Here is a 12,991-nt window from a genome sequence, read left to right as displayed (position 1 = left end):
GCACTCTTATTATATGGTGAACATTGTGAAAATGTTTCATTTCTCCTATTGTGGTCCACATAAGAGAGGCGGTTATTTGAGTTTGAAGTGACACTAAAATGAGTGAATAATGACAGATTTTTTTTGGTGAACTATTTCTTAAATACTCAACCAATGACTAATGTAGCATTGTGATTTGTGTGTGTCTCAGGACTTAGTTGGGAAATACTCCCAGCAGATGGTGAAGGGGATGTTGCAGCTGCTGTCTAACTGCCCCCCTGAGACGGCTCACCTGCGAAAAGAGCTGCTTATCGCTGCCAAGCACATCCTCACCACAGATCTACGCAGCCGTGAGTCATCCTCTGGTGCCACCGCTAAACACATAGCAGATTGTTGGCAGATACTGCCAACTAAGATATGCAAAGTGTTCACTATTGTAGAAGCGCTCACATCTGGTGTTAATTGCACCGCTAAGCTTCATGGGGTACCGCTTCGATGTAACTGCTGCATTCCCTTTGAGCTCCACCTCTCAGTCAATAGCATTTGAGAGAGGAATCTGATATACTCTGCTAAATCATTAGTCCTGTGGAGAAGGTTAAATTAATCAATGGGAAACTCACTGTTGAGAACTGGCATTGATGTATCTCATGGTTCATAGGGCCTTTAGTTGTGTTGGTGGGCTTCAGAGTCAGTGATGGCATCTGATATTAAGTCTGTTTGTGTTACAGAATTCATTCCATGCATCGACAAGCTTTTCGATGAGTCGATACTCATTGGCTCAGGATACACAGCAAAAGAGACACTACGGTAAGAACACAGATTAACCCCCTCTCTGCTCATGCTTTGGAGCTCAGACAGGTGTAACTAAATCTGTGATGGATTCCTAGACCTTTATACTATAGCGTTGTCCAGTATTAGCAAGCTGCCATCCATTGATTGGCAGGGCGCACATTTAGATGTAAGTTTTATTGTCATTCCATCTCGATGCACCTCGTGCTGCTGTAGGTTGCAATATCTTTCCTCCCAAGTTTCAGTTGAAAAGCAATTGGGAAAGAAAAGTTGGGTTCCATCAAGTGCAACATATCAAAAATGATACTTAATGGTGCGTTACTAAGCTGAGATGCCCCACTGGGCAGCCCATCAGGCTATCCTGCCTGGCTATCCTTCCCACTGTCTGTCTCCCTGCCCCAGATGTCATATGCCTGCCAAACCCATACCTCTTTCATCCACGGCTCAGCCGTCAGCCTTCAGCAGGCAAATTTGGCAGGACTTGCGATCTGTCAATGTCATTAGTGTCATTTTTCTGAATCTTTACTTCAAAACCTCAACTAAAAACCCTCAAATATTGACCCATGATATTATGCTCATCCATGGTCAAGAGTTATTTGCTCTTTGAGGGATGTGTACGATCAATTTCTGGCTTCATTTTTCTACACCACAATCCTAGTCAGGATCAATTCATTAGTTTAACTAAGTCTTTTGTTCCTTCTGTCGATGGTGTTTCAGGCCCCTGGCTTACAGCACGCTAGCAGACTTAGTGCACCATGTCAGACAGAATCTGCCGTTGACAGACCTCTCTCTGGCTGTGCAACTGTTCGCTAAGAATATTGACGATGAGTCCCTGCCCAGCAGTATCCAGACCATGTCCTGTAAGCTGTTGCTAAACCTTGTGGACTGTATCCGCTCAAAGAGCGAACAAGAGAACGGCAATGGGAGAGACATCCTCATGAGGATGCTGGAGGTGAGACAAGCTACATATTACCTGATGTAAACTCAGTTACAAATCATAACAACCACAGTGGTAACAAAAGTACCTAGAAGATTTGATCGATTGGAAGTATTAGCTAAGATCACTGTAAATGCTTGTTTTTTAATGTACCATGAATTTCTTCTGATGTGAGTAATAAAAATGTCTTCCTTATTCTCAACAGGTTTTTGTGTTGAAATTCCACACCATCGCTCGTTACCAACTGGTGTCTATCTTTAAGAAGTGTAAACCCCAATCAGAAATGGGTGTGGTGGACCCGGGAGTGTTACCGGGAGTTCCAGTTACCCCCACTGTAGCAACACCCGCCTTACCTCCACCTGCACCCCTAACACCTGTCACCCCCGCACCACCTCCAGCCACACCCTTTGACAGACCTGGGGAGAAGGAGGACAAACAGACTTTCCAGGTGTCGGACTGTCGGAGTCTGGTGAAGACCCTTGTGTGTGGAGTGAAAACCATTACCTGGGGCATCACCTCTTGCAAAGCTCCTGGAGGTGAGACACACCAACTTGAGGGGTAATGTCTTGGTTTTAGATTGTGTCAAGTCCTAGGTCAGTGGTTCTCAACCTTTTTGACTCCAAGGCCTGTTGTTGTCCATGACAATATTCCAAGGCCCCTGTCCCTCAGAAACTAGTTGTGCCATTAGTAGGAATGGGACAATATACTGAATTTCGAAATATCGCAAACCAAAAAATTACGAACCATATAGAATATTTCTAAATTTGAAACATTGTTTTCTGTCCTGTTTCATAAATGAAATGACCCGTCAAACATCATAATCTCTATATCGCTTGATTTTACCTCTGCTGCAGTTTTTTTTTACACTGTTTACAGGGTTTGCACAAGGTCCTTGAAGTGCTTGAATTTAGCTCTTAAAAATGTAAGTACTGGAAAACCTGGAAAAAATCGCCTTTTGTTACAAAATGCTTGAGATTAAAGCGGACCATTTCTTCCATGTAATATATATACATCAAAGATGATATCCCGCACTCCACTTTTATTGAAAAATGTTTCTTTTAATATCCTTTCTGTTCTTTACAGTCAGATAAAAAAGTAAATTAATTTTGATTACAAATAGCATTGATGAGCTAAAAACCCAGACTTTTCTCTCATTAATAAACTAACTGCAACACCTGTGCGAGACTGAGATTTGCGTTAAACTCTTAAATTGACAGTAGTATTATAGCGCTTTTTATACAAATTAATGTAAACTTAATGTTATTACGTGTAAATTGCACACATTATTTCAAACATTGACAGCTCATATCAGTATAATATAAACAAATAGAGATTCATAGATAATATTAAATGTTATCAAGAGATAATATTAAATGATTAAAAGAAGTATTTGTATATTTTTTAAAAGTTAAAATTTGATTATAATAATCAAGACAAACACATTTTTTCAGGACAGGTTCTGTTCAGTTCTATTGCTTGTTCTACACCTGATCAGCCTAAATGTAGTCCACTATTTATGAAGGCTTATTTGTTTGTGATTTTTTTTTTTTTTTTTTTTTTTATATAGTGAAAGGTATATGAGAAACTCTTATTTAAAATTTGAAGATTTATATTGTGTATTAAAGAGCTTTATTTTATTTATTTATTTATTCCCAGTGCGCTTTTAAGTCCTTGTGGTCGCGTAGTGATTCGCCTCAATCCAGGTTGCCTCCGTGTCTGAGACCATCAACCTGCGCATCTTATCACGTGGCTTGTTGAGCGCGTCGCCACGGAGACACAGCACGTGTGGAGGCTTCATGCCACCCACGTGCCCCACCGAGAACGAACCACATTATAGCGACCACGAGGAGGTTACCCCATGTGACTCTACCCTCCCTAGCAACCGGACCAATTTGGTTGCTTAGGAGACCTGGCTGGAGTCACTCAGCACGCCCTGGGATTCGAACTAGCGAACTCCAGGGGTGGTAGCCAGCGTCTTTTACCACTGAGCTACCCAGGCCCCCTAATGAGCTTTATTTTGATGAGAAATTATGTGAATTTTATGCAAACATAATAACATAAAAAAAAAAATTCTGCCATATTTTGTCATGTAAGTGTTATCATATCGAATCGAGATATTATCGAATCATAAACCTCACATCATATATCGAACCGAATCGTGAGAGAACCATATCGTCCCATCCTTAGTCATTAGATTATAATTCTTAATCATCATAAAGTTCATGATTTTAAGGAAGTTTCAGGAATTATCAGGCTATATGGTGTAGGCCTTCATCTTGTTTTTAGTATTATAATTTTAATAAATTGATATTAAGTGAAGATTATTTTAATATAACTTGATTTCAGTAATTGTTTTGTCATCTTGAGGCCCCCTTGGAAGTTTGCTGAGGTCCCCTAGTGGGCAGTAGCCCCGTGGTTAAGAACCATTGTCCTTATGTCTAGATGGAATGTTAAATTTAGTACCCATTATGGGGCATCCCAAAATCATTTAGGGGCCAAATTGTGGTCAGTATTTCCATTGAATGAGCATATGTTTGCGGTTTGTGTTGTATTACAGAAGCTCAGTTCATTCCTAACAAGCAACTCCAGCCCAAAGAGACTCAGATTTACATCAAACTGGTCAAATATGCCATGCAGGCCTTGGACATCTACCAGGTACGACCGTTGTGCACTGATTAGTGCAGATTACCTTGAAGAACTATCTAGCAAAAACATCAAGAGCATAGTCTATTTGCTGATAGAATGCAAAAGTATGTTTTAAGAGATGTGTTTTAAGACACTGCTCAGATCAGCATGCTATACAAACCGTTTAATCAAAACACATGATACTGAGAGCTCAAGTTTACAGATTATCACAGAGCCAACCCCCTTTTGGCTAGGTACAGATTGCTGGCAATGGGCAGACGTACATCCGTGTGGCTAACTGTCAGACAGTTCGGATGAAGGAAGAAAAGGAGGTTTTGGAGCACTTTGCTGGAGTCTTCACCATGATGAACCCTCTCACTTTTAAGGAGATCTTTCAGACCACTGTTCCATACATGGTGGAACGGATATCCAAAAACTATGCCCTTCAGGTACTGGTGCTGGTGGTGGTAAGGGGCTAGAAGTCATTAAAATAATGAAAAAAAATTTCAACACAGTATTGAATTAAAAGTTACTTTATTGTTAATTGCATTTTCATGCCTTCAAGGATTTAATTTTTTTTTTTAAGGAAAAGGCTTTTTTCAAAAGTTTGTGGCTTTGAACATTTATGATTTAATGGGTTACAGTTTGCATCAGGGCCGGTGCTGCATTGTATGCCATGATTTTTGAAAAAAACTTATTTTTTAATAAAATAATAGTACTGTTTTGTGGTGGGCCCCATGAAAATGTTAGCAAGGTAAGTAAAAAATCTTAACTACTTGCCTGACTGGGCCAGCAGAAAAAAATTATTGCTGTCGAGCCCTGCTTATGAAAGTAATTTTTTGCAGTAAAATATTTTTTTTTTAAAATAGCAGTGTATTGCAAGACATAAATTATTCCAAATATGTATTTTATCTCGGAAACCCTTGTGATTATTGTGACAAGGGGCTGATTTGTCTATTGCAACATTTAAGTTCTTTTAAATGGTTTGTGTTGATATAATGTGGATGCTCAATCCTTCGACAGATTGTGGCAAATTCCTTCTTGGCCAACCTGACCACCTCAGCACTATTTGCCACCATCCTGGTGGAGTATCTTCTGGATCGACTGCCTGAGATGGGCTCCAATGTGGAGCTATCAAACCTTTATCTCAAACTCTTCAAACTGGTCTTTGGCTCGGTTTCTCTCTTTGCTGCAGAAAATGAGCAAATGCTCAAGGTGGGTGTTTTCCTCTGAAGTGAGATGTCAAATACAAATGCAAAATAAAGAAATCTCAGGCGGCTTTTGTCTTTGAGTCGCCTAATGTGGTTATTTAGACTCTTGAGTAGGTAATTCACAGTTTTCAGAGGGATTGGACAAAGGGATCACTCACAATCTCTGAGTTCGATGACACTGTGCTGTCTAATGCCTCGGCGCCAGTAGACTTGCTGCATTAATTTTAATGCGTTCTGTCAGCTCCTCTGATGAGAAATGACACTTGTGCCTTAGATTGACAGGAAAGACCAGAGTGAAGGTCACTATGAAATAGTGGAAGGGAAAAGGCTTCTATATCTCACTTCCTATGACCAATCGATCCCCACTGATATTATCATCTAATATTCAGCGTCACTGTCTTAAATAGGGTTATTTTAGCTGATGGTTGCAGTTTACTTTTCACTGTTTTGTTGTGATGCACAGTCACAAGAGGCTGTCAAGGTACACTATATTGCCAAAAGTATTCGCTCACCCATCCAAATAATTGAATTCAGGTGTTCCAATCACTTCCATGGCCACAGGTGTATAAAATGAAGCACCTAGGCATGCAGACTGCTTCTACAAACATTTGTGAAAGAATGGGCCGTTCTCAGGAGCTCAGTGAATTCCAGAGTGGTACTGTGATAGGATGCCACCTGTGCAACAAGTCCAGTCATGAAATTTCCTCACTACTAAATATTCCACAGTCAACTGTCAGTGGTATTATAACAAAGTGGAAGCGATTGGGAATGACAGCAACTCAGCCATGAAGTGGTAGGCCACGTAAAATGACAGAGCGGGGTCAGCGGATGCTGAGGCGCATAGTGCGCAGAGGTCGCCAACTTTCTGCAGAGTCAATCGCTACAGACCTCCAAAGTTCATGTGGCCTTCAGATTAGCTCAAGAACAGTGCGTAGAGAGCTTCATGGAATGGGTTTCCATGGCCGAGCAGCTGCATCCAAGCCATACATCACCAAGTGCAATGCAAAGCGTCGGATGCAGTGGTGTAAAGCACGCCGCCACTGGACTCTAGAGCAGTGGAGACGCATTCTCTGGAGTGACGAATCACGCTTCTCCATCTGGCAATCTGATGGATGAGTCTGGGTTTGGCGGTTGCCAGGAGAACGGTACTTGTCTGACTGCATTGTGCCAACTGTGAAGTTTGGTGGAGGGGGATTATGGTGTGGGGTTGTTTTTCAGGAGCTGGGCTTGGCCCCTTAGTTCCAGTGAAAGGAACTCTGAATGCTTCAGCATACCAAGAGATTTTGGACAATTCCATGCTCCCAACTTTGTGGGAACAGTTTGGGGATGGCCCCTTCCTGTTCCAACATGACTAAGCACCAGTGCACAAAGCAAGGTCCATAAAGACATGGATGAGCGAGTTTGGTGTGGAAGAACTTGACTGGCCTGCACAGAGTCCTGACCTCAACCCGATAGAGCACCTTTGGGATGAATTAGAGCGAAGACTGCAAGCCAGGCCTTCTCGTCCAACATCAGTGTCTGACCTCACAAATGCGCTTCTGGAAGAATGGTCAAAAATTCCCATAAACACACTCCTAAACCTTGTGGAAAGCCTTCCCAGAATAGTTGAAACTGTTATAGCTGCAAAGGGTGGGCCGACGTCATATTAAACCCTATGGATTAAGAATGGGATGTCACTTAAGTTCTTATGCGTCTAAAGGCAGATGAGTGAATACTTTTGGCAATATAGTGTATGTAGAGTAATAATGCTGATAAACTGGTCCTAATCTTAACTTATTATAGGAAGAATGACTAAGCAGGCATTATGCCAAGCGGGCAACGTTATTGACCGATATGTGAATCTATCACTGTTTCACAGTTATTATTATATTCTCTTTCATTCTCTCACAGCCTCACCTTCATAAAATTGTAAACAGTTCAATGGAGCTGGCTCAATCAGCCAAGGAGCCCTACAACTACTTCCTGTTGCTGAGAGCCCTGTTCCGCTCTATAGGCGGAGGCAGCCACGACCTCTTGTACCAGGAGTTCTTGCCTTTGCTGCCTAATTTGCTACAAGGTGAGTGAGATCACTAACCGGGGGGAACTTAAGAAGCAATGGAGATGTTTGTCTCCAGGAAAAGCCCAAAGAACCACTTTGAATATTGACTCTATGTTTGCCTTTGGCATCTCTTAGGATTGAACATGCTGCAGAGTGGCCTTCATAAACAGCACATGAAGGATCTTTTTGTGGAACTGTGTCTCACTGTGCCTGTGAGGCTGAGCTCACTTTTGCCCTACCTGCCAATGCTCATGGATCCACTTGTGTCTGCACTCAATGGTTCCCAGACTCTGGTCAGCCAAGGGCTGCGCACACTGGAGCTTTGTGTGGATAACTTACAACCTGACTTCCTCTACGACCACATCCAACCGGTTCGAGCTGAACTAATGCAGGTAAGACCTTTGACCTTTAAATTCAGAGAGGGCCTGAGTGATAATTCAAATTATTTGCTTGAACTCTTTTTGTACAGGCATTGTGGCGAACGCTTCGTAATCCAGCGGAGACCATCTCCCATGTTGCTTACCGGGTGCTTGGCAAGTTTGGCGGAAGTAACCGGAAAATGCTGAAGGAGTCTCAGAAGCTGCAATATGTTGTGACTGAGGTTCAAGGCCCCAGCATTAAGGTGGAGTTCACTGACTGCAAAGCCTCCGTTCAGCTGCCTATGGAAAAGGTATTTATATTGCACTGGCTGTTATGGCAGTCACTGATACTTTGGATGCATGGATGCATCATCAAACAAAAGTTTTCAGTTACTAATGCCATCGTAAAAAAATACCAAATTCACAGTCAGACATGATACATTTATTACATGGGGGAAAGTGTCTACTTATAGGGGGTTACTGAGATAATGGAGTAGTATTTGGCTGGTAATGTGATCTCAACATAATGGTCCCCATGAGATGACCCACTGAATTTAAAAAAGACCTCTTTTATTCGGCTACTGATGTGACTGGAGTCTACAGCTCATTTCAGTGTACACAGTTTTAAACATATTTTTCAAAAGCATAATGCATTTCTACAGGTAAAACAATTTTGAACATGGGAAAAATAGCTGAGTACACCTTTAAGGGAACGTAGAACCTTGTCAAATTCTTTGGTCACAAATATTTATTAAAATGTATGGAATACTGTCTGTTGGAATGACTATAGTAGTGAATAAGATAATGAGTCTGCTCATGCTGGCTGTCTTTAAAGGCTCACTCAGTAACTCTTTTGTTTGCCATCTTGGACTTACACTGACATCGAATGGCTTGGATGCAGCATCATTCAAAATCAATAGATTTCAGTTACAGATGCCATTGTAGAAATTCACTATTCACAGTCAGCCAAGATTACTTTTATCAATGAGTAATTAAAGTAAATAACTGTGCCAATAACAGGGCGGTTACTGGGATTAAGCGAGTAGTATTGGTCATGTGATTCTAACATGACAGCCCCCGTGAGGGGACCCTGTCCATGTAGCATAAAACTGCTTTTATAAGGGTTGTTGATGTGACTGGTGTGTTCCTCTCATGTGAGTGCTCATGATTCTATACATATGTTTCAAAATTACATTTTTTAGGAGTAAAACGTTTTTAATGAGGAAAAATGACTGAGTGCACCTTTAAGGGTTCATGTAGAGTCAATACAAATTGTAAAAAAAAAAATTCGAAACACCTGGCATACAGAAATGCTACTTTTAGTTTCCAGCTTACTTGAGAGCCTTATCTATAAAAAGTAACGCATCCAGTTCTTTTATGTGTCAATTTGCCCTCAATATGTGTGTGAGGGGGGAGTTTGGGGGTTGGAAGAGGGATTCTCATCATGTAATGAATCCTTGTCAAAGAGGAGTGTGTGCAGAAAGACACTGTCGTCCCCAGGTAATTAAATAGATCATCAGGCTGTAAGCTGTGCTCATCTCTTCCTCCCCCCACCCACCCCCCCTCCCAAATCAATCTCTCCCTGCCGTGCAGACGGGATTATTTACTTGGGCTAATGGCTCTTCCTGCTGCTCGTCGCTGCTTGGTAAAACGCAAACTGTCATTTCTGTAATTGTGTTCACTCCACAAAGATGGATGCTACCGCCATAGCACCGCTGCCACTTAATTTCATTTGCATGCTCCCCGCGGTTGCCACAGGCGGAAGCTGCTGCTTGCGGCAGCCCAGAGCCCAGCACTGTGCTTGGATCAAGACAGACTACACCATGTCAGCCTTGCTCTTTATAACTCACTCTGTCCCCCATAGGACTGTGTTCCACTCTTAAACCATGCACACTTGTGTTTCAGTGTGTGTGTGGGAATCATTTTCCCAAGCTTATGTTCACACAGTTTGATTTTGACACCAGCCAAACTAAACTGTCTTCTGTTTTTATGTGAAGCCATACTCCTTCCCTTTTTTTTTTTTTAGGGACCCGTATGATTTGTAAATGCTAATACTGCTAATGCAGTGTTGTTCAAGTAAGTTCTCTGTAGGGATATGCAAAATTACATATTTTCGTAATAAAATTGTGGGATGTCTGAACGACTAGTCAGTCCTAAAGTAGCCTATTATAAATAAGCTGGTTTAGGGTCAAATCCATCATACACAGATCATATACAGCATTGCCATAAGGGGCGTTCACAAAATACTGGTTTTTGCATTCTCTAAAACAGCTGAACAGAGCACAGCAGGGGACAAGGTTGAGGCCGTGCATATTCTGCACAGCTGGTATTTGCACCATTGCATCATCCACACAATAAAATGGAGACTTTTAGATCATGCATAATAATGGGAACATTGCTCACAACAGGTGATTTGAAGTCCGACTGTAATTGTCTTTTAAATTTATAGTATAGATTGTGAATTGGGGGGGGGGACTCTCAAAGAGTTTAAAGAAAAACTACCAGTTATAAATGGAATACACACACACACATACTGTACACACCGAAAGGCCAGGCCTCTGCTGTGGAGAGGGCCTTGAGCATTTGAAAAATGACATGGTTTGTGTAGAGGAACCTCTTGGGGACAGAACATGTGTACAAGGTTATGTGACATTTATAATAATATCTCAACAAGGCAGAACAGCTCAGGACCCTCAGGAATTGAAAAACAGTGCTGTACTACCAGCTATGGCCCTCTTTTCTCTGCATTTGTGCCATTTATTTCCCCTTTTCCAAGAACACCGAGGTATCAGGAAAGAGGACTTTGGTAACAGAGCTCCTAACAGTGTTTTCTCTCTGAAGTGACCTGCATAGTTGTCAGTGGTCATGCTGTCTTTGGCTATTATTCAGCACTGTATTTCTGCACTGAACTGCCTTCTCCATCCTTGAGTCTTAGCTCATCTTCTCCCTTAATGTGTCCCGCCACTTTAGCTTGTCTTTTTATAATTTGAGGGTTTAAGAGGTATCTTAACATTTTAGAGTGTATTAATTTATGATGAGTCTTGAAGTGTCATCACAGAAAATGTTACTCAAGCTAGTGAGATTAGTACCATCTAAATGTGCAACATATTTTGGAAAAAAAGGTCAGCCATGCAATCTAAATTTGTAGTTATTTTTTATTAATTTTTTTGCATTTTAGTAATCTTTTTTTAGGAATTTTCCATAGACATAAATGGACCAAATATGCCTAACAGTGTTGTCCTGATGTGCCTAGGCTATAGAGACTGCACTGGATTGCCTGAAGAGTGCCAATACTGAGCCATATTATAGACGACAGGCCTGGGAGGTGATCAGATGCTTTCTGGTGGCCATGACCAGTCTAGAGGACAACAAGCATGCCCTTTACCAGCTCCTTGCCCACCCCAAGTAAGACTGACAGTTGAAAATGCATAATCCTTTTTTTTGTTTTTAAACGAACAACTTTATAGTGAAATTGTCTATTTGAAATAGTGGGATTTAATATTTAATTGTGATTATAATTTTATCTAGTTATACTCTGCTCTAAAAATATTTCATTGGCCAGAATTAGTCTCTTTGAGTGCAATCTCTGTAAAATAATTTGTAAAAATTTTTTTTGGGATTGTAATAATGACTGGAAATGTCAAGGAAATGTATTGGTCAGAAAGATGGGAATCCTGCAAGAGTTAAAAAATATTTCATCCCAAATTTATTTTCTTATTTTTTTCATTATTTAGTTACCCTCATGTTGTTCCAAACCCGTGTGACTTTCTATCTTCCATGGAACACAAAATGAGACTAAGGAAGAATGTTCGGTCTAAAAGTGAATGGTGACTAAGGGTGTTATTTATCAGTTTTCATTTTTGGGATAACTATCCTTTTAACACAGTTGGTGCTTTCAGAGTAAGTGTAAGATGCTGTTGTTTGTCTGATAGTCATTGTTTTCAGAAACAAGATCAAGCCGTGCAGCTCAAGTTCTGAGTTGAAACAAGCATTTTTCACTGTTTTGCCATGTTTGCTGTTCCTGTGGGCCCCAGCCACCCTGCCCACCACTGTCTACAGTGTTAAAGGGGCTAATTACTCAGAGACATTTCTACTGACTGTGCAGGAGGGTGAGAGGGTCACATAACATAGCCATTGATTTCCACGCTCAGGCTAATTGACTTTATGTCGTCTGTTTACCCCAAATCCAGTAATACAGGCCCCTGCTAAAATAACCATGTGTCAGTTATACAGGACTAGAGCCACTGCTGCTGTCAGATGTCTTGATTCATAACATCCTCTCTCCCTCTTTCAGCATGGCACATTGCGGCGGTCATCATGAAAGGGGCCTTTTTCAGAGGTGGAATGCTCTCTTAATATCGCAAATGCCAGGCTGGATAATGAAGTCCCATTCAAGTGGCAGTGTTATGAATTTGAATTGATCTGGCCACTCTCCCCGCCTCTCCTTGTCTCAGTCCTCTCCCCAAGCCAAGCCTTTAAAATAGCGATAACGAAATGGAGCGATCCATCACTACTGCTACAGGCTTTGGCATTATAGAACATACGCTTGAGCATGGATAAAACATTCACTCCATCACTGTGGTGCTATCAGCTGGGGTAAATAACCAAACATGAGACAAAATGTCAGCCAGACACAAAGCAAGTCTCCCACGGGGCTCAGCTGTCCAAACACAAAAAGCCTTTTATACTCGGTAATCAAATCAAATTGCCTGATTGGGTTATTGTACCTCAGGCTCTTGTAATGGAGCGTGTGCATGGATGTGATGTGAATTATGAGTTAAATCCCTTTGCTGGTTGTCAACAGCTTTACAGAGAAGTGGATCCCCAGCGTGATCATCTCCCACCGGTATAAAGCCCAGGACACCCCAGCGCGCAGGACGTTCGAGCAGGCCCTGACAGGGGCCTTCATGTCTGCGGTCATCAAAGATCTCAGGCCCAGCGCTCTGCCTTTCGTTGCCAGCTTGATTCGCCATTACACCATGGTGGCTGTGGCTCAGCAGTGTGGTAAGGAATCTTTCTGCTGGTGTGCCATCCATATCGAAGTTCCATTTGA

General features: G+C 41.6%; 1 protein-coding gene across 1 annotated transcript in view; it reads left to right on the top strand.

Moving 5' to 3' along the window:
* Positions 1 to 12,991, top strand: part of LOC127426776 (transformation/transcription domain-associated protein-like) — a 99,742-nt gene that overhangs the window by 4,272 nt on the left and 82,479 nt on the right. Inside the window, exons 12-24 of the mRNA XM_051673803.1 lie at positions 191 to 329; positions 708 to 786; positions 1,486 to 1,720; positions 1,911 to 2,241; positions 4,263 to 4,360; positions 4,585 to 4,797; positions 5,354 to 5,545; positions 7,432 to 7,597; positions 7,715 to 7,971; positions 8,049 to 8,249; positions 11,192 to 11,343; positions 11,673 to 11,765; positions 12,743 to 12,942. Coding sequence (XP_051529763.1) covers positions 191 to 329; positions 708 to 786; positions 1,486 to 1,720; positions 1,911 to 2,241; positions 4,263 to 4,360; positions 4,585 to 4,797; positions 5,354 to 5,545; positions 7,432 to 7,597; positions 7,715 to 7,971; positions 8,049 to 8,249; positions 11,192 to 11,343; positions 11,673 to 11,765; positions 12,743 to 12,942 — 2,356 coding nt within the window. The remainder of the gene's footprint in view (positions 1 to 190; positions 330 to 707; positions 787 to 1,485; positions 1,721 to 1,910; positions 2,242 to 4,262; positions 4,361 to 4,584; positions 4,798 to 5,353; positions 5,546 to 7,431; positions 7,598 to 7,714; positions 7,972 to 8,048; positions 8,250 to 11,191; positions 11,344 to 11,672; positions 11,766 to 12,742; positions 12,943 to 12,991) is intronic.

This window comes from Myxocyprinus asiaticus, chromosome 36, assembly GCF_019703515.2.
Source record: "Myxocyprinus asiaticus isolate MX2 ecotype Aquarium Trade chromosome 36, UBuf_Myxa_2, whole genome shotgun sequence".
Taxonomy (NCBI): Eukaryota; Metazoa; Chordata; class Actinopteri; order Cypriniformes; family Catostomidae; genus Myxocyprinus; species Myxocyprinus asiaticus.
The sequence above is the reverse complement of the archived record's forward strand: the minus strand, read 5'-3'. Positions and strand labels throughout refer to the sequence as shown.